The sequence below is a fragment of the Oryctolagus cuniculus genome, chromosome 8 (genome assembly GCF_051225735.1).
Source record: "Oryctolagus cuniculus isolate XC-2025 breed Fujian yellow rabbit chromosome 8, ASM5122573v1, whole genome shotgun sequence".
Lineage (NCBI taxonomy): Eukaryota > Metazoa > Chordata > Mammalia > Lagomorpha > Leporidae > Oryctolagus > Oryctolagus cuniculus.
Window position 1 is genome coordinate 39,545,303 of NC_142874.1, and position 23,034 is coordinate 39,568,336.

The window sequence follows — 23,034 nt, forward strand, 5'->3', positions numbered from 1 at the left end:
TGCCTGGCAGGCATCGTGGCGCAGTGACTTAAGCCAGGAAGCAGATGAGGCTCAAGGACTCGGGTTGTGGCCATCCCCTTGGGAGACCCAGATGGAGTTCCTGGCTGTTGGCTTTGGCCTGGCCTGGTCCCAGCAGTCGTAGGCATTTGAGGAGTGAATCGGTGGATGGAAAATCTCTTTCTGTCTCTCTGTATCTTGCTATCACTCTGCCTTTCAAATAAATGAGTCTTCAAAATAACGTGTAACAGTGGGAGACCTGTTATTTCTACTTGGGGCTTTTGGGTGATTTCCTTCTTTTACCCCATTTTGCTTGAACATGATAACAAACGTGACTTTTCCACGTAAGTAAAATGGAAGTGATTGAGAATATGTCATAGACACTGCACGCCAGGAACTGGCAGTCTTCTGAGAAAGACAGGATATTTCTGTGTAACCAGGCACTGAGATTTATAGAGACTAGAAGTCGGCATTGGCCATGGTTGCCATGGAAGGCACCTGCGGAGGCGGAGAGGTGGGTGGGTAGCTTATGGACGTGCAGGTGGGCAGTGGGCGCCACAGAGCCCCCCAGCGGTGGATGGGGAGACCTCAGGGCAGAACTGGGAGCAGGTGGGGGATTGGACGGCAGGAAGAAGTTGCCTATGTGGAATCATGGCAGGGGGAGTGTCAGAGCTACCTCGTGGCAAGGCTTTGAATGCCGATTACAAGTTTAAGTTTTAGTCTCTCGGCCTCCATGGGAAACACAAATGGCAATGTGTGTGAGCATGAGCTGTGGGAAGAGGGTGCCCGCTAAGGAATTTCAGAATCTGCGTGTTTAAAAGCCCCCTTGTTGGCCGGCGCCACGGCTCACTAGGCTAATCCTCTACCTAGCGGCGCCGGCACACCGGGTTCTAGTCCCGGTCGGGGCACCGGATTCTGTCCCGGTTGCCCCTCTTCCAGGCCAGCTCTCTGCTGTGGCCCGGGAAGGCAGTGGAGGATGGCCCAAGTGCTCGGGCCCTGCACCCCATGGGAGACCAGGAGAAGCACCTGGCTCCTGCCTTCAGATCAGCGCGGTGCGCCAGCCGCCACGTGCTGGCCACGGTGGCCATTGGAGGGTGAACCAAGGGCAAAGGAAGACCTTTCTCTCTGTCTCTCACTATCCACTCTGCCTGTCAAAAAAAAAAAAAATAAAGTATAAAAGCCCCCTTGTCCAGGTGAGGTTGCTACAGACCGTGGAGAGCCGTCCGTCGGGGTGTGAGGGTGCTGTTGCTGGTGCTGGTGCTGGGTGATGCAGTCTTCCTGCAAGGTCGTCGTTGGGTATTTTTCAGTTCAGCTGCACGAAGACTTGGCAGAACGCCCGTGACTTAGAACCAGCGGGGTGCTTTAGCACGTGCTCAGGTGAATGGGTGCGTAACTTCTGGAAGATCCTCCAGGTCCCCACACACACCTCCGAGGGCTCCCTGCCACCTTGGGGTCTGAGCTGGGCTGGCGAGGAAGAGATGGGTGCCCGCTCCCTTCTGACAAGGAGGCTCTGCTGAGAGGGGGGTTGCAGTCGAGACTGTGTTTGGAGCAGGGGTGAACAGTTTGAAGAACAGATGGGAGACGTCATAGAAGAAAAGCCGTCAGGCCTTCGAAGTGCCTAACTGGGTAAAGGCAGGCGGCATCTTTTTCCTGAGCCATTTACAAATGGATAACTCTAAGGTGCAAAGCCTGGGGCCGACCCAAAGACGGGGCGCTCCGATGTCTGCGATGACTCATTTTTGTGTCTTCCAGAGCAGGGTTGCGTGACGGTCAACAGTGCAGACTTCACACCATACCCCCCCCCCCCCAGGTTTGAATCCAGCTCATGGGTTACTGGCTCCATGGTGTGAGGCGAGTTTCGTAACCTGTGTCCCTCTTCTGTAAAAAGTGCACCTGCCTCCTAGGGCTGTGTCCTGGAAAATGCTTCAAATGCAGTACTCTTGAGTTCTGATGACACGTAGTAAGCACCTAGGAAGTGACAGGCGGAGGTTGGTCGTTACGTAGAGAGGCGTGGCTGGGCGTGGAGGTGGAGCCGGGGTCTCCACGACAGGTCATGCCTGGTGCTCATGTGTGGGTCCTGGCCCCATGGAGCTCAGACCCCAGGGTGGCAGGGAGCCCTCGGAGGTGTGTGTGGGGACCTGGGCACTGCTGCACTTGCACACGGCTCAGGGGTGCTGGTAGACAGAAGTACGAGACGCTAGGCCATGGGTGAAGGAGGCACGTGCTCTCGGGGGAAAAGTGGAGTCCCTGAATCCGAGGTGGGAGGGAGCTCATGGGGTCAGGAGTTGAGCCTGATGTCCTGCGGTGAAATGGAAGCCAACGACGAGGTGCACTGACCCTGTGGCCGCCACCTTTGTGTGCTGGGAGATGTCCTAGCAGCTTACTCCCCAGTGCCCCAGGTCTGAGAGAGCCCTGGGGACCGAGGAGGGCTCGCTGCTGGCATCCTGCGTGGGCGCCATGCCCCTCCCTCCAGCTCTGCCCCGGGCCTCCGAGTCTCCCCTGGCTCCCACCCTGTCCGTCTTTGGCCCTGTACCCAGCTGCCTCTCAGCGGCTTTCTTAACTTGCCCTTTCCTTCTCTGTGTGTCTTTGCTGTTCGATCCTTATAGGCGTGGGCCTTGCCTCGCTCCCAGTCCCTGGAGCTCAGCCCTTACTGCACACGGCCCCTGAGCTTATAGAGGGTGCTTCTGAAAGGTCACCGAAAAATGGCTTTCAGAGGCAGGGTTTTCCTTATTTTCTTGCAAAAATGTAAATCCAGGCTTTTTTTTTCCCCCATAGTACTCCCTTTTCCATGAATTGCTTGAAGACCCCTTGGATGGATGGATTTTGTTTTTTTCTGCACCAAAATAAACAGCTTTTAATTGTGTTTCCCAGGAACTCGCTGTGGTCCCCTTTGTCGTGGTCCTTGAGTGTCTGCGTGCAGGACAGACACGGTGGCAGCTGCTTCACTCCAGGTGCAGCCCTTGGGAGCTGGTGGGGAGACCCAGGCTGACACCCCCGTCTTCCCCACCCAGGGCAACCAAGCTGGGTTTCTGGTGCAGATTTGCAGGCTATCGTAGGCCACCATGTGTGTGTTGCCACTGTGACTCACTGTGTTTCATAGAACCGTGGGTTTTTTTTTGGACAGGCAGAGTTTGACAGTGAGAGAGACAAAGGCCCTCCTTTTTCCGTTGGTTCACCCCCCAAATGATTGCTGCTGCCAGCGCGCTGCGCTGATCCGAAGCCAGGAGAAAGGCGCCTCCTCCCGGTCTCCCATGCGGGTGCAGGGCCCAAGGATCCTCCACTGCACTCCGGGCCACAGCAGAGAACTGGACTGGAAGAGGAGCAACTGGGACAGAATCCGGTGCCCTAACCGGGACTAGAACCTGGGGTGCCGGCGCTGCAGGCAGAGGATTACCTAGTGAGCCATGGCACCTAGTGAGCCACGGTTTTTGTTTTTTGTTTGTTTGGTTTTTTTTAAAAAGCATATATTCCTTTTGGTGTTGGTCTCTTTAGTCTCTCTCTGTCTTTTTAAAATTTATTTATTTATTTGACAGGCAGTTACAGAGAGGCAGAGAGAGACAGAGAGAGAGGTCTTCCATCTGCTGGTTCACTCTCTGGCCGCAAGGGCTAGAGCTGGGCCGATCTGAAGCCAGGAACCAGGAGCTTCTTCCAGGTCTCCCATACAGGTGCAGGGGCCCAAGGACCTGGGCCATCTTCCACCGCTTTCCCAGGCCATAGCAGAGAGCTGGATCGGAAGTGGAGCAGCTGGGACTTGAACCAGCGACCACATGGGATGCTGGCACTACAGGTTGTGGCATTATCTGCTACGCCACAGCGCTGGCCCTGAACCGTGCTTTAAAACCCCATGAGCGTCCTTGCCATTTCATTGTTTGCTCAGAGAAAATTGACGAACACATTGCTGAGGGCGGTGTTCAGTGTTTGCATTTCCCGCATGTTCTTGGAGACCAACTTCGCAGCCTAGGAAACCATAAATCTGCCTTGCACGTGGAGAAAACACTCCTCTCCGTTGATCGGCAAGGAAGGTGAAGCCTGGCTTTGAAAGCCGCAAACAAAATTTTAAACCCTGCTGTGGCTGTTTTCTTTGAAACAGAATTTTCGCTACTTCAGGAAAGTGATTCACGGTGATTGCAGAAGTGTAAAAAAGAACCATCTGAAATGAACCACTTTTAATGTTTTGTGTATTCTGTTTCTTTTCTGTGCACATATGTAAGAATCCTACCTTAAAAGTTAAGATACTCACTGTTGTGTGTATAATAACTTGTGTATGCATAGCTTTGTGATAATGTTATCACACTAATCTTGTCACATTACTAAACGGGGAAGTCAGTTTTCTGGGGTTAGGTAGCATTCCATCCCTTAACTGTGCCTAATCATACTTCCCCTGCATGTGGGCACGCAGGCTGTTGCCAGCTTTTTACGTCCACGAGTAACTGTGCTTGCCCTTCTGCCCGCCGCCCTGTCCCTGCCCCGGTGCACTCTGGGTCCCTGTCTGTAGGTGTAGAGAAATAGACTCACAGGCGGTCAGCTGCTCCTGGTGACTCCCCCGAAGCTGGGACCTGCTGTCCCTCACTGGTGGGATATGTGGGAGTCTGGTTTCAACCCCCAACTCGGCAGCCTCAGTGGGTTGCAGAGCCTTGGTCGGTGGATGGGCAAACAGATGATGGTTCTGGTTTTCATTTCAGTGTGCGTCTCAGTGGGAATGGCTTGAACAATGGCTTGAAATGATGGTTTTCCCTTGGTTTCATTTCTGTATGAAGTTCTGGGGAACACAAAAGTGAAAGCATCACCCATCCCCTGTCCTCCCGCTGCGAATGGACAGTTCTGTCAATTGAGATGTCCTCCGTGTGCGGCCTAGGGCTGCACCTGCTGCTCGGAGGGGGCCCTGGTACCTGTGCCCTTCCCCGCCACCTTCCGACGTGGGTTGGCACAGCCGTGCAGTGCAGGCAAAATATAAGCTTCTTCACGACCTAAGGAGTCTCTTTGATTAGACCCTTTGTGTGTGTGTGTGTGTGTGTGTGTGTGTGTCAGAGAGAGAGAGAGAGAGAATTTGTACTTTTTGCCCTTTGGTTTTCTATCAAATGTTAGTAGTTTTTCTTTGTTTTCTGCAAGAAACTCTGTATGGAGAGGTATGAATGCCTTGTGTATGAGGTACTAGGATGTGACATTTCTCATAGCTTTGCCATTCTTAGTTGTACCAGCTTCTGTTTAGGTAGACTGTATGTTCAGAATGCTCTGCCGTCGGTGTGTGGTTCCTCTGTTGTTGTTGTTGTTGTTGTTGTTGTTGTCGTCCTTGGCTTTTGTTCAAGCCATCAGTTCCATCATCTCCTCCAGCGGGAGAGTTGGGAAACTTAACCGGTTCAGGTGGCTCAGAAACAGTGTGCTAATGACTAACCCCCGACGGAAGCTGCCTACTCGGCCCCAGACACCTGAACCCTCACAGCGAAGCTTTGAAGAAGCTGCAGCCCCTGTGCCCGAGGAGGTCCTCCCCAAGCAAGTTGGCCTCAGCCCGAGCTCCGCCATGCAGCTCCACGCGACTCAGTTTCTTCCTGCTCCCTCCTTCCTCCGTCCCCGTCCCTGGGAAGCAGAGCCCGACTGTCCCATGCGTCTTCCTCTCATTTCTTGCCAGGCTCGGGGGCTTTGCTTCTGCACTTTGCTTTCCCTCCTCGGTTCATCCGCCACCTCCACTGCCGGCCCGGCACCGGCCGGCTCCCTCACCCCCCGCCCCCCAAGGACAAGGTCATGTGTTGGATTTCACTCCCTGGCCCCGCTGTGGACCCGGCTTCTGGGCTGGATCACCCCCGCTCCTGAGTCCAGGTTGCCCAGCACCCACCTCCCCTTCCAGACCCGCACAGGGCATTCTGCGCTGCGTCCGACCTGTTCTTCCTCACAGCATCCTAACAGGGTGAGGACTCGGGGCTTCAGAACGTTCAAGGAAATGAGTGTTATGATGAAACTATGTGTGGAGTTCAGAATCCTTTGCATGGTAATAAATTCACCTTTTTTTTTTTAAGATTTTATTTATTTGCGAGGTAGAGTTAAAGACAGAGAGAGGGAGAGACAGAGAAAGGTCTTCCCTCCGTTGCTTCACTCCCCAGATGGCCGCCGTGGCCGGAGCTGTGCCGATCTGAAGCCAGGAGCCAGGAGCTTCTTCCTGGTCTCCCATGGGGTGCAGGGCCCAAGAAGTTGGGCCATCCTCCACTGCCATCCTGGGCCACAGCAGAGAGCTGGACTGGAAGAGGAGCATCTGGGACTAGAACTGGCGCCCATATGGGATGCTGGCACTGCGGGTAGCAGTTTTATCTGCTACATCACAGCACCGGCCCCATATACTTACTTATTTTCTTTTTTTAAAGATTTATTTATTTATTTGAAAGTCAGAATTACACACAGAGAGAGGAGAGGCAGAAAGAGAGAAGTCTTCCATCCAGTGGTTCACTCTCCAATTGGCCGCAACGGCTGGAGCTGTGCCAATAGGAAGCCAGGATCCAGGAGCTTCTTCCGGGTCTCTCACGTGGGTGCAGGGGCCCAAGGACTTGGGCCATCTTCTACTGCTATCCCAGGCCGCAACAGAGAGCTGGATTGGAAGAGGAGCAGCCGGGACTAGAACCGGTGCCCATATGGGATGCTGGCGCTTCAGGCCAGGGCGTCAACCCGCTGCACCACAGCGCTGGCCCCATAAACTCACCTTCTAATTCTATGTTCCATGAACTTCTTAAGGGATCCTGTGACTTCCCCCTTTTATTTTCTTCCTTTGCTTTTATTTACGTTTCACAGATTTCAAAATTTTTTTAAATTTAATTTTATTGAAAGGTGGAGGGGGAGAGACAGCCGATGCGGGTGGGGGAAGGGATCATACATGCGCTGGTTCCCTCCCCCCAAATGCTTGCAATAGCCAAGCCCAGGCCAGGCTGGGGCCAGGAGCTCAGAACTCAATGTGGGTCTCCCGGCAGGGGGCAGCGATGCATTAGTGGGAAGCCGGATCAGAAAACAGAGCCAGGACCCGGACCCGGACCCGGACCCAGGCGCTCCAGGATGGGCTGCAGGTGTCCCAAGTGGCGTCTCAGTCACTGAGCTTGTGCTTTTATTAAACCTGAGGGAATCTTTCCCCACCCTGCCATCAGTTAGCAGCCAGCTCGCTCTCTGACCCCGCCTGGAGTCTGATCCTCTGTGCCTGACCTGAAGAGACAAGAAGGCTCCAAGACTTGCTGGGTTGATGAGCAGTTGTTGGCCCTGGGGTGCAGGGGGAGGGACCAGGGAAAATGCCCTCCTCGAGGTGCACAGAGGAATACCAGGTGAATACGTACGGCAGTGTGTCTGAGGTTCAACGTTGGGTAGCGTGTCTGTGTGGCTTTCTTGTATCTGGTCAGTGTGGACCAAGAGCAGTTAGCTGAAGGCTCTCCCTGTGGGGTAGGGTTCTGCCTGTTTCACTGGTCAGGTTTTCCAAATACCTTCAGAATCAGCCAAAGGTGACTGTGCACTTACTGGAGAGGAACGGGGCTAAAATAGCAGAAAGAAGAAAGTGAAAATCCCCCGATCCCACTGCACACACAGTTAAACTTCACCTTACCTCCGCTGTCTCTTGCCCATGGCACGCACGGGCCCTCTGCTGGGAGCCCAGACACAGGACATGGCAAAGGAGGGATCTAGAACCTTGCCATTGTCCGCTTCCAAGCCCTGTGTGAGAATCAGGTGGATGCCAGGACTTGGTGGTCCCTGTTCTGATCTCTGCACCAGCCTTTGGAACAAGAAGGCAGAATGAGCCAGTCACTGCTCCTCTCGCGGCCTGGCTCCTTGGGGGTCCCTGGAAGACCCTGCGCTGATAATGTTTTTGGAGCCCTCATGTGAGCACCTGCCACCGCCTGCCTGCTCCCAGGCCTCTGCTGGCGGACAGCGAAGCAATAAGTAGCAGAAGCTGGGAGGGACTTGAGCCACTTAGATACGAAAGGGCAGGAGTACCCCTCCCTTGAGGCCTGCTAATAGCCAGGCCTGGCATCTAGGATAGTAGCAGCCTAAATTACAGTATATTTAGGTGTATAATGTATCTAGAGCACACATGTATCTGTACACATGCACAGGTACTCCAGAAACTTGGTAGAAAATGTAATGCAAAGATGGGGATTTTTGGTGCCCCAAAAGGCTGAAACCCATGCATGTGAGTGATTGTTCAAGTTCATGGAAAGTATGTATTTTGGAGGGAAAATAAAGCCAAACTCTGTATGGATTTTCCAATTTTTTGGGCACCAAAGCCACCTTGCCCTTAATCCATTTCCCACGAGTTCTCTGATGGACCTTGCATGTCTCAGGCTTCACTAGGGCTTTCAGAACCATGCTTTGAAGACGGGACGCATCTTCCTGCCCTCTCTCCCCAAAAGGCGTACACGTGCGGGGGCTTTCTGCAGAGTTGGGCTGGTGTCCTGCTGTTCATCTATTACGAAGTGGACACCTGAGGACACAGCTTACACGGGCTGATACCTGACTGCCGAGCGGTAGTTCAAGTTCACGGCAAGCTGACCATCCATGTGCTAGCAGACGCTTTCCTTTCTCCGCCTTCGGAATTTTATAAGCAACAATCTTTTTTTTCTCTTTTCTTTCTGTGGAGCGCGAGGGAAGTAGAGACGGGAGGGAAATGGAAGAAACAAAGTCGGTTTCCAGAAGCGCGCGTCGTGGATTTCACCAGGACTGGGTGCCGGGCGTCCCGGTGGAATGGGTCCTCCGCTGGCTTCCTCCCTTTAACCACCTAACATGTTGCTTCCCCTCCTCAGCAAGAAGATGCTCACCGGAAGAAGAAACTCCAGGAGAAGAAAGAGGGAAACCCACAGAATCTGAATTGGAATAAAAGCCGAACGTGCAGAAAAAACAAGAAGAGGAGCGTCGCTCCGGTGTCACGGTGCGTAACTTCCCGGTGCCGTCAGAGTTCACTTCCTTCTCGCTTGATGGTTCTGCTTGGTCATCATCTCCTCACCTCATTTCTGTTGCGCTTCATTCCTGAGAGTGTCGCTGCATCTAAGGTTTCTAAACAGTTTATTTTATCTGTTGGAAAAGCAGAGGGACAGAGAGCTCCTGTCCGCCGGTTCCCTCCCCAAATGCTCACAGCCAAGGGCTGCACCAGACCAAAGCAAGGCACCAGGATCTCCACCCGGGTCTCCCATGTGGGTGGCAGGGACTAAACTTGAGCCCTCACCTGCTGCCTCCCAGGGTCTTTATCTGCAGGAAACTGGATTGGAAGGCAGAGCCAGGACTTGAACCCAGGCGCTCAGTTATGGGAAGCCGGCATCCCAAATGCTCGTTTAACTTCTGCACCCGATCCCCTCCCTACTCTTTGTGTGCTGAGGTTAAAATATATTTGTAAAATCTGCGTGTTCGCTCATTATATCTTTTTTTAAATTTTTTTTTTTGACAGGCAGAGTGGACAGTGAGAGAGAGAGACAGAGAGAAAGGTCTTCCTTTTGCCGTTGGTTCACCCTCCAATGGCTGCTGCGGCCAGCGCGCTGTGGCCGGCGCACCGCGCTGATCCAATGGCAGGAGCTAGGTACTTATCCTGGTCTCCCATGGGGTGCAGGGCCCAAGTACTTGGGCCATCCTCCACTGCACTCCATGGCCACAGCAGAGAGCTGGCCTGGAAGAGGGGCAACCGGGACAGAATCCGGCGCCCCGACCAGGACTAGAACCCGGTGTGCCGGCACCACAAGGCGGAGGATTAGCCTAGTGAGCCGCGGCGCCGGCCTTCATTATATCTTTATTTTGGTAAACATACCTTCGAGGGACTAAATTTTTAAAATCTTGCCCGTATAGAAGACTAAAAGCTAAGGGGGCTTTAGGGGAAGTGTGTAAGACTCCCCTCTGTGCTGTGAGCTTCCTTTTGCCTAGGAGAGGTGGGTGTGCCTGTGGAGTAGGTGCTGGAGAGACCACCGCAGCCCCAGCACCGGCCCACCCTGGCTCTCTGGGCTCATATTGGTGAAACAGCACGGTCACCCCTCGTGTGACCACGGCTTCAGTGCTGCCCCGGCTCCTCCAGCCACAGGAACGGAGGCATCCAGGCACCGTGGGGTTTGTGAAAGCCGTGGGCGTGGTAGGAGCAGAGCTGGAGTGGAAGCCCCGGCGGTCGGCACCCTGCTTTGGAAACCTTGCCCCACCCCCCAGCCTTACCCCGCTGGGCTTTTATTTTCTCGGCTGTAAAGTGAAGAAGCTGAGCATTGCTGGAGTTCCAGAAAGGGCGCCCTTCAGTGTCGTTCTCTACATTTCTCAGCTGCGGGCCTCGTCTCGCCAACTCAGTAGTGTGTGTGTGTGTGTGTGTGCACTCCAGCCCCGCCCAGGTACCAGGGGTCTGTGTTGAAGCCCAGGCTCCTGCAGTTCCCCTGTTTGCCACCAGTTGGCTGACTTCTATCCACTGGCTCACTCCACAAATGGTTACAACAGCCAGTGGTGGGCCGATCCAAAGCCAGGAGCCAGGAGCTTCTTCCAGGTCTCCCACGAGGGTGCAGGGCCCCAAGGACTTGGGCCATCCTTTACTGCTTTCCCAGACACCTTAGCAAGGAGCTGTATCGGAAGTGGAGCAGCTGGGACTCGAACCGGCGTCCCTATGGGGTGTTGGCACTGTGGGCATGCCACTGCGCCACAGCTCCAGCCCCACATTTAAAATTTTAAAAAATATTTACTTGAGATACAGAGAGAGGGAGAGAGACCAAGAGGGCTCCTCTCCATTGCTTCACTCCTCAAATGCCCACAAGCCAAGAACTGCATGCAGGTCTCCCTCAGGGGTGGAAGGAGCCCAAGGACTTGACCCATTATTGCTACTTCCCAGGGTGTGCGTCCGCAGGGAGCCAGGGCCAGGACTCGAATCCGCTGGTCTTGCATAGCGGACCTCCTTGCACATCCTCCTGTAAGCCTGAGCCCAGGGACTGAGGCTGGACCCTGTGGAGGGGCGTCTGGTGACACGTGTCCTCCCAATCTCTGCAGTGCTACCTACAGAATCTGCTCATAGCTCTTCTCTTGGGAGCTCCCCGTCTGGGCGCAAGCCTGACTCCTGCTTGTGGCTGCTGCACCTGTCGTGACAAGACGGGGCGCACGGCAGTCAGTCAGCGGACCCGTGTTTGCTGAGTGAATGAATGAGAAAGCATTCAAGTCCAGTCTCAGTGCTGTCTGCCAGGTTCAGCTAGTCAAAAAGCAGGCTTTATTTAAAAAAAAAAAAAAAAATGCCAGGAGCCCTGGACCTGTGGCTTGCCACTTGACCTTGAATGACCTTGTGGAGATTGGCTGTAAACCATGAGAATACATTAAGTGACCTCCCTGGCTCCACCATGACAAAATCTGTCTCCTCCCCTACCCCTTACTCCTCACGTTCTACCTGTCTGGGTCCTGCTTTCGCTCTCCTGGGTCTCCCAGAAAGGAGGAGATGAATTACAGATGCCTCTGTGTGTGTGTGGCACTTGCAGGCCCTCTGAGCAGAACGAGCTAAAGCTTGGCTTCGAGCAGTCTGAGCGGAGTGGCGACGTGGACGTCAGAAGCTGGTGTGTGCAGGGGAGTGCTGGGGACATCTGCCGAGCAGAGGGGCACTCAGCCAGCAGCTCACCTGGTGCACAGAGAGAGGCGGGTAGGTACAGACCTGAAACCCCCTCCCCCGAGGGGATGGAGCTTGCCAGAAATACCCAGCGGGGGAGAGACACAGGCTCCGTGACCTGGTCACTTTACAGGTGGCTGAGCTGTCAGCACGGAGCAGGGCGCAAAGTGGCCCTGGGCTCTGGCGCTGCCGGCCCTTCCCCCTGCCCAAGTCTGGCCTTTCTCAGCTGTGCTCACCCACATCGTTGTAGATAGCACCCAGACATGAACTGGCACCCGTATGGAATGCTGGTGCCACGGGGCAGGCCCCTCCGAAACCATTTTTAGATCAAGGTTCTAGTTGGTACTGACCATCCTAGCCCCAAATGATTTTAACTGCTCACCCCGCAGGCAGAACAGACATAGCTCATCCCTTGCTATGAATCAGTAAATATATTTAGAATTTGACAGGCAGAAACATCTTCCCGTCCGTTGGCTCGCTGGACCAGAGCTCCGTGCAGGTCTGGCAGTGGGTGGCAGGGACCAAGCACCTGAGCCGCCACCTGCTGCCTTCCAGGTCCATCAGCCAGGAGCTGGGTCGAAGCCTCAGGAAGGCGAGCGCCCTGGGGCAGGGGCGTCTGAGTGGCTGCCCCTCCCGCTCCCTGCTGCAAGTCCCAGCTCCCTGGCCGCCCTGAGCCTGAGGCTGAGCCCTGCCTTCCTAACCCAGTTCTAGCCACAGCGGCTTCCCGTGGAGACGGTCCCCGTGAGTCATGCCTGCTCTCACTTCCCGCAGAGCGCCTCTACCCCAAGCCCGAGAAGAAGTGCGGGGACAAGTTCTGCTCGGATTCCAGCTCAGACTGCGGGAGCTCGTCGGGCAGCGTGCGTGCCAGCCGCGGCAGCTGGGGCAGCTGGAGCAGCGCCAGCAGTTCGGACGGGGAGCGGAAGCCCACAGCGGAGCCACAGCGCCTCCTGCCGGCCGGTGAGAGGCGGGCAGCACGGATGCAGCTGGGGTTGTCTGCTTTGGCGTATGCACTTCTTGTTTTTATGACAGCGTCTGTCTTGAAACAGTTCAGAGAGCTGCAGGTCTGTGCCTTATTATTAACATGCATAGGACAGATTTCACGTGTTTCAGAGGTACGATTCTAAGAAGATGACTGTATTTCTCTCCCTTTTTGCGGTGACGAAATGCACCAAAATTTGCAAGTACACGGTTCTGGGGCACTTTGTGCTGCCATCACCACCATCCACCTCCAGGAATTTCCCCCGTTGCCTGGGGCCTGTTGAACCATAACCCCCCTGCCCGTGGGTGTAGCCTGGAGACCTCTCTCCTCTCTCTGCCCTGTGCATCTGAGTGCTCTAGTCTGCCCTTAGGAGTGGGAGGGGCCCGCTGCACATTGCATCATGTCCTCCAAGACCTCCGTCTTGGTGCTTCCATCAGAGTGCCCTTGGCTGGTGCTGTGCCGTAGCGGGTTAATCCTGCACCTGCTGCACCGACATCCCATATGGGCACCGGTTCTAGTCCTGGCTGCTCCACTTCCGACCCAGCTCTCTGCTATGGCCTGGGAAAGCAGTAGAAGGTGGCCCAAGTGCTTGTGCCCCTGCACCCTCATGGGAGACCCAGAAGAGGCTCCTGGCTCCTGGCTTCACGTCAGCCCAGTTCTGGCCGTTGTGGCCATTTGGGGAGTGAACCAGCAGATGGAAGACTCACTCTCTCTGTCTCTTCCTCTCACTGGCTGTAACTCTGCCTCTCAAATAAATCTTAAAGAAAAAAGAAAAAGAATGCCCTTGCTTTTTAAAGCCGGGATTCACTGTGTGGTACAAACCCATTCATCTGTGCAGGACATGGTTGGGTTGTTTCCACCTTTTGTTCATTGTGGCTGATGGGACAATGAGCATTGGCTCTCTTGTACTTATGAGAAAATTCAGTGACACAGCAGAGGTCAAAGATGCATCTGTACTTCTGTTTTTTTTTTTTTTTCTTTTGAAGATTTATTTGTATTTATTTGAAAGAGTAACAGAAAGATCGTCCATCCACTGGTTCACTCCTCAAATGGCTGCAACAGCTGGAGCTGTGCTGATCCAAAGCCAGGAGCTTCTTCCAGGTCTCCCATGCTGATGCAGGGACCCAAGCACTTGGGCCATCTTCTACTGCCTTCCCAGGCCATAGCAGAGAGCTGGGTGGGAAGAGGAGCAGCTAGGATTTGAACCAGCATCCATATGGGATGCCGGCACTGCAGGTGGCAAGCTTTACCCACTACGCCACAGTGCTGGCCCCAGCATCTGTATCTCAATCACCCAGAATTAATAACTCTTAATTGTGTCACATTTGCTCTGGCTGTTGTTTTTTAAATTAATTTTTATTTATGTGAGAGGCAAAGACACAGAGAACTCCCACGCACTGACTCACTCCCCAAATGCCTGCAACCTCTGGGGCTGGGCCAGGCGGATCCTGGAGCTGGGAGCTCAGCCCAGGTCTCCGTGGGTGGCAGGGACCCAGTCACTAGAACCGTCACCTGGGCCTGCCATGGTCCACATTCGCAGGCCGCTGGAACCAGGAGCAGAGCCGGGACATGACCCCCCAGGCACTTTAATATGATGTAGGCGTCCTAACTTCTAGGCTAGACACCTGCCCGGGTGTATGTGGCCGGGGGTTGAGCAGACTTTATACTCTGCCCACTTTCCCTTCCCAGCAGACTCGCTGTCTGCTGCCTTGAAGTTGGAGTGGACTCTCTTGGGCCACTTTGAATTTTATATTCATCCACTCAGCTGCTAAATGAAGAATTACGGGTTTCCTCTGCAGGCAATGGACCCCACTTCAGTGTAGCATTCTGCATCTTGCTTTTTCCTCTTGGCTCTGCCACAGCACTGTCCCCAGAGTTACATCATCTTTTTATTTATTTATTTATTTATACTTATTTATTTGATAGGTAGAGTTATAGACAGAGAGAGAGAGACAGAGAGAAAGGTCTTCCCTCTGTTGGCCCACTCCCCAAATGGCCACCACCGCCAGTGCTGCACCGATCTGAAGCCAGGAGCCAGGTGCCTCCTCCCGGTCTCCTATGCGAGTACAGGGACCCAAGCGCTTGGGCCATCCTCCACTGCCCTCCCAGGCCACAGCAGAGAGTTGGACTGGAAGAGGAGCAGCTGGGACTAGAACCGGCACCCATATGGGATGCTGGCGCCACAGGTGGAGGATTAACCAAATGAGCCACGGTGCCAGCCCCACATCTTCTGTTTGTTTTAGCTCTTTTCCATAATTCAGTATTTTATTAATCCAAAATTTTTAGACGTAAATGTTTTATTAATTTTGAATAGAAAAGTAAACTATAAAAAGCCTTTTAAAAACTAAATTCCTGAGCAGGAGATGATCACTTTAAAATGAAAAGTGAATTGCTCATTTGCAGTTCACGGCCTGTATATTTTAATACAGACCATAGGTGTGGAGTTATTCTTTTTAAAACTCGGGACACTGTGTTTTATTTCCACACAGGAGATGAGGTCTCCCCAGCTGACTTTCCATCTGAAACCCCCATCTCCTTGAACCTTTCTCACAACATCTGCAGTCCCACGTGAGTTGTTAATTTTCTGACTCTTACAGTGTGTTTGGTGTATGGACAATCAGGGTGTCTCTTTTTTGTATGTGGTTCTGCAGATTAAAATCCGAAGGTCTTTGCGAGTGTGGACAGGTGAGGTTTGCTGATGTTGCTAACTCAGACATGCCAGGCGTCCTGGTCAGTGTGGCTCGCGTGGCCGTGTCTCTGACCCGTGGTGACAGCGCCTTACAGAGTGGCTCAAGGAGAGCGCTGTGGGTGTTACCATCCGCCCTCTGCCACGACTTGGAATTTTCTTTTTTTTAAAGATTTGTTTATTTACTTGAAAGGCAAAGATAGAAGTAGAGAGAGAGAGAGAGAGAGAGCGAGATGGAGAGATTTTCCATCCACTGGTTCTTTCCCCAAATGGACACAACTGCCCGGGCTGGGCCAGGCAGAAGCCAGGAGCCAGGAGCTTCCTCCAGGTCTCCCATGTGTGTGCAGAGGCCCAAGGACTTTGGCCATTTTCCACTGCTTTCCCAGGCCATTTGCAGGGAGCTGGATCGGAAATGGAGCAGCCAGGACTCCCATCGGCGTCCATATGAGATGCTGGTGCCACAGACTAACCCGCGGCACCACGGCACCAGTCCTGACTGTGAGGATTTTGCTGAGAGCCGTGGGCGTGTCCGTCATTCCTGTGGGGGTGATTCCCATGGCACTGGGCCAAAGAGCAAGAGAGGCAGCCGCACAACAGGAAGCGGAGGGTTTCAGAGTGGGCAGGGGGAGGCTGCTTTGGTCTGCCTTGCTGGGAGGGCCGGGCTGGGACTGCAGGGTGCCCTTCGTGGGTAGGAGAAGCCCGTTCTGCTCTCTTTCTAGGGCTAGAAGGTAAACCAGGGCTTAGGAACGGCTGCTCATGGGGACCAGGCAGGTAGCAAACTGCGGGTTACTAACCTTCGTTAAAGTGGTCGTCGTTGTTGACATAAGACTTTGGTGGATCTTGGGATGGAGTGGACTATTCCTTGGCTCTACCTGGCTGGGCCCTTTGCCATCTGTCGTCTCTGTTCCTTGGGGAAGGGATGCGGGTACGAGGCGGCCCGGCTTGGTGGAGCCATGTCAGTGTCTCCTTGGACAAAAAGTCAGTGGTCCCCACCTTGCTCCTCCCACAGAGACGCCAGTAGCTTCCCGCAGTTCGCAGAGCCTACCTGCGCCAGCCTTCCTGCCGGGCCCACAGGTGTTACGGAAGACAAAGGTGAGGCACAGGCCCCCGCCAAGCATTCTCCTGTCCTGGCCACTGGGTTTTGAGAAGACAAAGCAGGTTGGGGTGGGGTAGGGTTGACATCCAGGGTCCCTCGTCCGACCGAGCCACGCCACCGGCACCTGCTCTGTGCACAGGCGTCCTCCGGGCTCTGCGTCCACACTGAGCTCCCTCCTTGCAGCTTTGATGCCCCTCACAGGTGACAGGGACCCACAGAAGGTTGGGGTGGGGGTCTTGGCGTCTGCACCTGCTTCCCCTCCGTCCCCCTGCCTCCTGCCTCGCCTGTCCCAGAAGCCTGTTCGTTTGGCCTCGGCAGCTTTGGGGGCCAGCCTCACTCCTGCACCAGAGCCAAGATGTGGCCTCGGAGCGTGGAGATGGGTGGGCGACAGGGAATGCCCGCACCTGCCTGGCGTCTCCGATGTCTCCCACAGTTTTCCCCCTCCTCGTCCGTCTCCCATCTGCTGCGGGGACTTTGTTCCCACCCAGCTCAGGTCAGGACCTGGGGAGGGAAAGCCTGGCTTACACTTAGCTTCCACGCGCGTCCTTGCTTTCACTCCTATGAATGACCGCAGGATTTCTGAGCTGCTTTATGAAGCAGAACTTTTACTTTGAAAGCACAAGGCTGCATCTTGGCTGCATAGTGGACTTGTCGGTTACCTACAGAAGTCAATTGGAGCTGATGAGCGCGGTAGTTTCATCAGTCCATGCTGCGCTCCAGGGCACGATTTGGGGACAGTGTTGATGGAACTGCCCTTTTACTGTGAGGTGGTAGACATTGGCAGGGACCAACAGCAGTGGAGCTGAGGCTTCGGCGTGTGACGCGGTGTCTGCCGTCCGTCAGTGGCAGAGTCGTCTGTGGGCTCGTGTCCTGGTCTGTGTTGTGTGTGTGTTCAAAGTGCCTTTTCCTCCGTCCTTGTGAAGAACCCACAGTTAGTTTTTGATGACTTTAACCAGCCTTGCATAGATCCAAAAGCCACCCTCAGCCTAGAATAGCTCCCACCCTGTGTCTGTCATCCCCAAAGCCTTGGTCCCACCCCCTCTTATTGCCCCCCACCTCCCTCAAGTCCATGAGTTCTCTTTTTATCTTCAGATTTACATATTTATTTGAAAGAGTTACAGTGAGAGATCTGCCATCTGCTGGTTCACTCCCCAGGTGGCCACAACAGCCATGGCTGGGCCAGGCCAAAGCCAGAGCCAGGAGCTTCTGGGTCTCCTGTGTGGGCGGCAGGGGTCCAAGCACTTGAGCCATCCTTCTCTGCTTTCCCAAGGGCATTAGCGGGGAGCTGGATCGGAAGTGGAGCAGCCAGGACTCAAACTGGTGCCCATATGGGATGCGCACGTCACAGGCGCAGCTTTACCCACTTGGCCACACCACTGGTCCCACGTCCACGCCTTTCATTCTTGCCCGGCTGAAGTCCCCCGATGAGTTGTTAGCATCATCTCCTTGATGGCCCTCTGCGGCATTCACCTTGCGTTTGCCGAGTCCTGCGCTGGCTCCCCCTGTTCCCTGCGGCTGCGAGGTGCTGGGGAGCAGTGCGCATGCCCTTTTGGGAATTCCTGAGCACCTGCTCCCACGCCCCCTCCTGCTGCATCCCCTGCTGCTCCTCCCCTGGCACCTTCATCCTCCCGTCCCCTCCCCTCCTCACCCCTCCAGCGCTTTCCTCCTCTTTCTCTTCCTCTTTTACTTCCGGAAGCTAGCAGAAGACCAGACCGCTGGGTCGGAAGCAGCACTGAGCTCAGCAGGCAGCTGGAGCGTCAGCGTATCTGCGGCAACCACCCGCACGGCCCCTGCATGAGGGACACGGGTGGGAAAGGAGCAGGGGTCTTGTATAAAGGGCGGGAGGCGTCTTTACTGTGTTGGGCCTTAAGCACGCTTGCTCCGAAGGGTGCCTGACGTCTCCCTCTGTCTCCTGAGGCTCTGCCTACCAGGTTGGGGTAAAGCCGGCCAGTGCTGCTGCTTGCAAGAACTACTGAAACAGGAGACCCGTAGAGAACTGGCTCACAGTGCGCACACACACCCACCCACCCACCTATACAACCTTGGCATCTTTTTTTAAGGTTTATTTATTTACTCATTTATTTGAAAGGCAGAGTTATAGAGAGGGTGAGATGGGGGAGAGAGAACTCTTCCATCCTGTGATTCACTCTCCAAATGGCTGTAATGGCTGGGGTCTGGGTCAAGCCCAGGCCAGAAGCCTGGCACTCCGGCCAGGTCTCCCATTTGGGTAGCAGGGCCCCAAGGACGTGGGCCGTCCTCCGCTGCTTTCCCAGGCACATTAGCAGGGAGCTGGATCAGAGATGGAGCAGCCAGGACTGGAACCGGTGCCCATATGGCATGCCAGCCTCGCAGGTGGCAGCTTAACCCACTGTGCCACAGCACCCTGGCTTCTGATGGGTTATCTTGTGAGTACACTGTTCCACAGGCAGTTCTTGATGCCCGTGACCCCCAGAAGGTGGGACCGTGCCCATGTGATTTGTCTTGTGCCAGACTTGGAGCAGTAGGATGAGGCCGTCCTGCAGTTCTGACCTCAGCCGTGCCCTGACCCGGCCAGTAAACAAATCCCATAAGTCACCAGGGGGCTTCCTCTGTAATGTCCCAGCATTGCTCTTGCCACTGGCCCATTGCACCGGGGTGCACTGGTGACTGCGCAGATGCCAGCTTGGCCTGCGAGGAGACAGTTGAGAGCCACTCTGGCGTCCAGGACGATGCTGGCCAGGGGGCCCCGGGCCTGACCCAAGTGCCTTCCAGGGCCAAGGTGGCGCCTTGGCTACTATCGGCAGACAAATCCCTGGCTCCTCGCCCTCATGGTGACTGTGCAGGGCACGTGGGTGGGAGGCAGTTTCCCTTCCCGGAGGCTCCCCTCCTTCATGCCCGGCAGCCACATGGTCTGCTGGTGGTGTTTCTTCAGGCACCCGGAGGTCTCTCCTGGCCCCCCCGACGGTGCAAGTCTCTGTGTTTTCAGGAGTGACTGCCCGAGGAGTGCCACGCAGGAGTGGCAGGCTTGAAGTTCAGTGCTGGTCATGGTTGTTGGGTTTCCCTAGGGGAGAGTGCAGGTGCACGGGTGGCCTGGCAGGCCGCTTAAACCCTGCTTAAACCCACGTGGCTTGAGTGCAGGTGGCCCAGCCTGCCCTGTGTTCCGTGGCACCAGCCAGGTGGCGTCCGCCCATCCCACACATGACTGGGTGATGGCAGCGGCCATGAAGATGGGTGTTTTTCTTGGGCGATCGGGAGCCAGGCCATGTTCCGTTAGGTGGGACGGTGGTGCCTTGGGGTTGAGAGCCGTCTGGCAGGGCCCGGCAGCCCCGGCGCTGGTTGACTCGAGGCCCTTTGCAGCACTGCGGAGAGCTGTACCACGAGCGTTTCCTTCATGAGGTGGACTCGGGGGCAGCGCTGGAGTGGGGGTCACCTCCCCGGCCTAACCCCCTCTCCTCGCTGCCTCCGGGCCTGGCTGCGTGAACCTGCCAGGCCTCAGTCTGGGGTGCTCCCGCACCCACGTCTGCATGCTCTGCCCTCCTTGAGGTCGCCGAGTTTGTCCTCTTAGCGCGTGGACGCTCTGCCCTGCTGTCCTTCGCTTGCTTGCTTGTCCCCACCCTTGTGATCTCCAATCTGTCCTTGCTGTCTGCAGCAGGGACTTGGGGAGGGAGACCCTCCCCTGAGTGACGTCAGCTTGTCATCCAGCTCTGGGGACAGTTGCACACCGGCCAGGATACAGGGCAAGGCCCCGTACCTCTGTGCATGTGCCTGGCATCGGGGCGTGTTCCCTGGAGGGAAGGGAGTGGAGCAGGCAGGGTGGACTGAGGGCCGAGCGGGCGTGCGGGTGAACTGAGAGGCCTCCTCTCTTGCACAGGTCTGTACTCGCCTGGAGACCTGTGGCCCCCGCAGCCCGTGTGTCTGACAAGCAGCTTGAACTGTGCTCCTGAGAGCAGCGCGCCGTGTGTGATGCAGGAGCCGGCGCAGGTGCACAGCAGGTACGGCGTCGCCTCTCGGAGCCGCGTCCCGCTTGGCAGGTGCCAGGGGACTCTGAGCCCCCGTTTGTCAGGCAGTCTGCGGAGGTGAGGACGGCGCTCTTCCTAAGGGTGCTTGAGCGGCGGGGGCTTCCTCTGCCCTTGGAGTTGCGCTGAGATGTTCAGGCCTTCGGAGGAACAGGGGAGAGTGAAGCTGGTAACTGTGTTGCCATTTTGCTTGTTTCAGATGGCACACTGTGGTTTAGGTAGTTCGAAAAAACAGTCGCTCATCATTCAACTCCAACAGAAGAGTGACTTCATCTGTCCGTGGCATTCCTGCTAAGCAATTTAAAAGGGTTTTTGAGGGTTGATTTGTTATTGGAAAGGCAGAGTTACAGACACAGCGAGGGAGAGGGGTCTTCATCTGCTCGTTCACTCCCCAAATGGCCTCAACAGCCAAGACTAGGACAGGCTGAAGCCAGGAGCCAGGAGCTTCCCCTGGGTCTCCTACAGGGGCCCAAGCGCGTGGGCTATCCTCTGCTGCTTTCCCAGGCACATGAGCAGGGAGCTGGATAGGAAGTGGAGTAGCCGGGACTCAAACCAACACCCATATAGGATGTCGGCATTGCTGTCAGTGGCTTAACCCGTTGCACTGCAATGTCACGATGCCTTCCACGGTGCTGGAGCGAGCGTGGCAGTTGTGGAGCGAGCCCCTCGTCCAGGCCCCCAGGCAGGAAGTCCCAAGGAGCACACCTTGTGTTTGCCAAAAGTGGGGGATCTGCAGCGAGTAGGATGCCAGACCATAAGACCATTGTCCTCTGCACGCCGTTTCTGACACCAGGCCTCCTGTCTGTGGCAGTTACGTTGACTGGAGCGCAGCTTGCGAAGGCCCGTTCCCCAGTGTCTACTGTCCCCTGGAGTTGAACGACTACACTTCCTTTCCAGAAGGTGAGTCCCGGTGCCCCACCCTGATCCCTGCAGGATGAAGGCAGCAAACGTGTGGACTTGCGACACTGACCCGTGCGAGAGTGTGCCTTGCACAGCCAGTGGGCTCTGAGCCTGCTGTGCTCCCACTGCGCCTGCCTGCCTGCCTGCCAGAGCTGATCTCAGAAAGCCCCCTGCATCTCGCGGCCTGGGGGCTTCTGCAAGGAACCCTGGTCTATTTAAAATAGGGCTTCCGATTGCACGGAAGAGGGTCCCTGGGCTAACAAGGCCCTGACATCGTGGGTTATCTGGTGGGAGGCCGGGGCTCTGCTTGCTTGCTCCCCTCCGCTGTCCCTGGCGGTGCTGCAGATGGAAGGGGTTTGGAGGGGAAATGAGGGGCGTCTACAGGTGCTTGGGCGCAGGCGTCTAACAAGAGCTAAATACCAGACTGGGGCATCGGAGAATGCTCTTACTGTGTGGGCTCTTACTGTACAGCAAGGCGGCGTCTGAATTCCCATTCAGGCACTTGCCTTTTCCCTAGAGAAGTACAGGCACAAATATGGTGCAGAGTGATAAAGTGTATTTAAAAGGTGAACACACACACACACACACACACACACACACACACACACGTGGGCTTAGTTCAGGAGCGGAGTGGGCTAGGAAGGGAGAAGATAGACAGCAGCTCAGTGTCTCATCCTCAGCTGCAGAGAGAAGAGGGAGCCAGCCAGCCCCTCCAGGAAGGAGCCTGGAAGGAGGTGGCTCCGTGGTACCTCCCCCAGGCCCCAGGTGAAGGAAGATACCTCCTGGGAAAAGGATTATTTGACGGACAGGCAGGCAGATAGGATTACATAGGGCGGAGGAGGTGTGGTGTCCAGCTCCTGACCCTAGTCTAGCTACCTGCCATCTCCCAAGTCAGAACCCCACCTTTTATCTTGGCTTTGATTATCTGCGCTGCTCCCTGATGACCACTAGGGGGTGCTCTGGTAACTCTCGGACTGAGCGGCGGGGCTTTCTGTTTCTAAGGTCCTCATGCAGTATCTAGGAAGTGCTTGGTTTCAGATTGCTCTGTGAGCCCCCAGCAGGTGGCCGTGGCCGAGGGTGGCATGCCATGCCACCCAGAAGGCTTGGAAGGACTCCCGACACACATGCCTAACTGTCGTGGTGTCTCAGCGGATTAGAACAACTCCCAGACAGTCACACCCAGAAAGCCGTGCCTGGAGGAAGCCGTGCTCACATGTGGCACCCCCGGCGTCGCTTCCTGTCAAGGGGAGGCTATAGCCTCGGGAGTGGCAGTGAAACGACCCTCCCGGCCACACGGAGCAGATAGCCCGAGTGTGACTTTAACTTGTGGGTGGACACATGAGAGGCCTTGACAGCCATCCTGCCTCAGTCCTGCCCCTGTTCCTTACACCCGTGTCTCCACCCCGCGTTCTTGGCAGAAAACCTGAGTTATGGCAACGGCTTCCCCTGTCCCGCCGACGTCCCGACCGACTTCATCGACCACAGTGCTCAGTCCACCTGGAGCAGCCCGGCCAGCTTCACACCCGCCTGGGGCCACGCCGGCTTCATCAACTCTCCGGTCAGTGCGCGGGGACCTCTGGGGCGGCTGCGGGCTGTGCCGGGTGCTTGCTACATCCTGGTCTCAGCCTGTCTTAGCCTTGAGCCGGGCTGAGCCAAGGCCGGGCGAGATCCTTTCAGAGCACGGAGGCCTGGCTGGCCAGCCTCTGGACGGACTGAGGGGACAGGGAGGGCCTTGCAGACTCCGAGCAGTGAGCATCTGTACTTAACAGTGAATTGCGACCCGTGTGTCTGTGGTCAGATGGAAGGGCAGTCCCAGCACAGCCA

General features: G+C 55.6%; 1 protein-coding gene across 8 annotated transcripts in view; it reads left to right on the forward strand.

Moving 5' to 3' along the window:
- Positions 1-23,034, forward strand: part of TMEM131L (transmembrane 131 like) — a 181,640-nt gene that overhangs the window by 157,325 nt on the left and 1,281 nt on the right. For 6 of the 8 annotated variants that reach the window (XM_051819935.3, XM_089302304.1, XM_051819936.3 and 3 more), the window contains 8 exons: positions 8,760-8,884; positions 11,430-11,587; positions 12,326-12,511; positions 15,023-15,101; positions 16,229-16,311; positions 20,166-20,286; positions 21,104-21,210; positions 22,629-22,768. In XM_051819935.3, the coding sequence (XP_051675895.3) occupies positions 8,760-8,884; positions 11,430-11,587; positions 12,326-12,511; positions 15,023-15,101; positions 16,229-16,311; positions 20,166-20,286; positions 21,104-21,210; positions 22,629-22,768 (999 nt within the window). The remainder of the gene's footprint in view (positions 1-8,759; positions 8,885-11,429; positions 11,588-12,325; positions 12,512-15,022; positions 15,102-16,228; positions 16,312-20,165; positions 20,287-21,103; positions 21,211-22,628; positions 22,769-23,034) is intronic. The other 2 variants (XM_051819938.3, XM_051819939.3) reach the window with 1 other exon arrangement.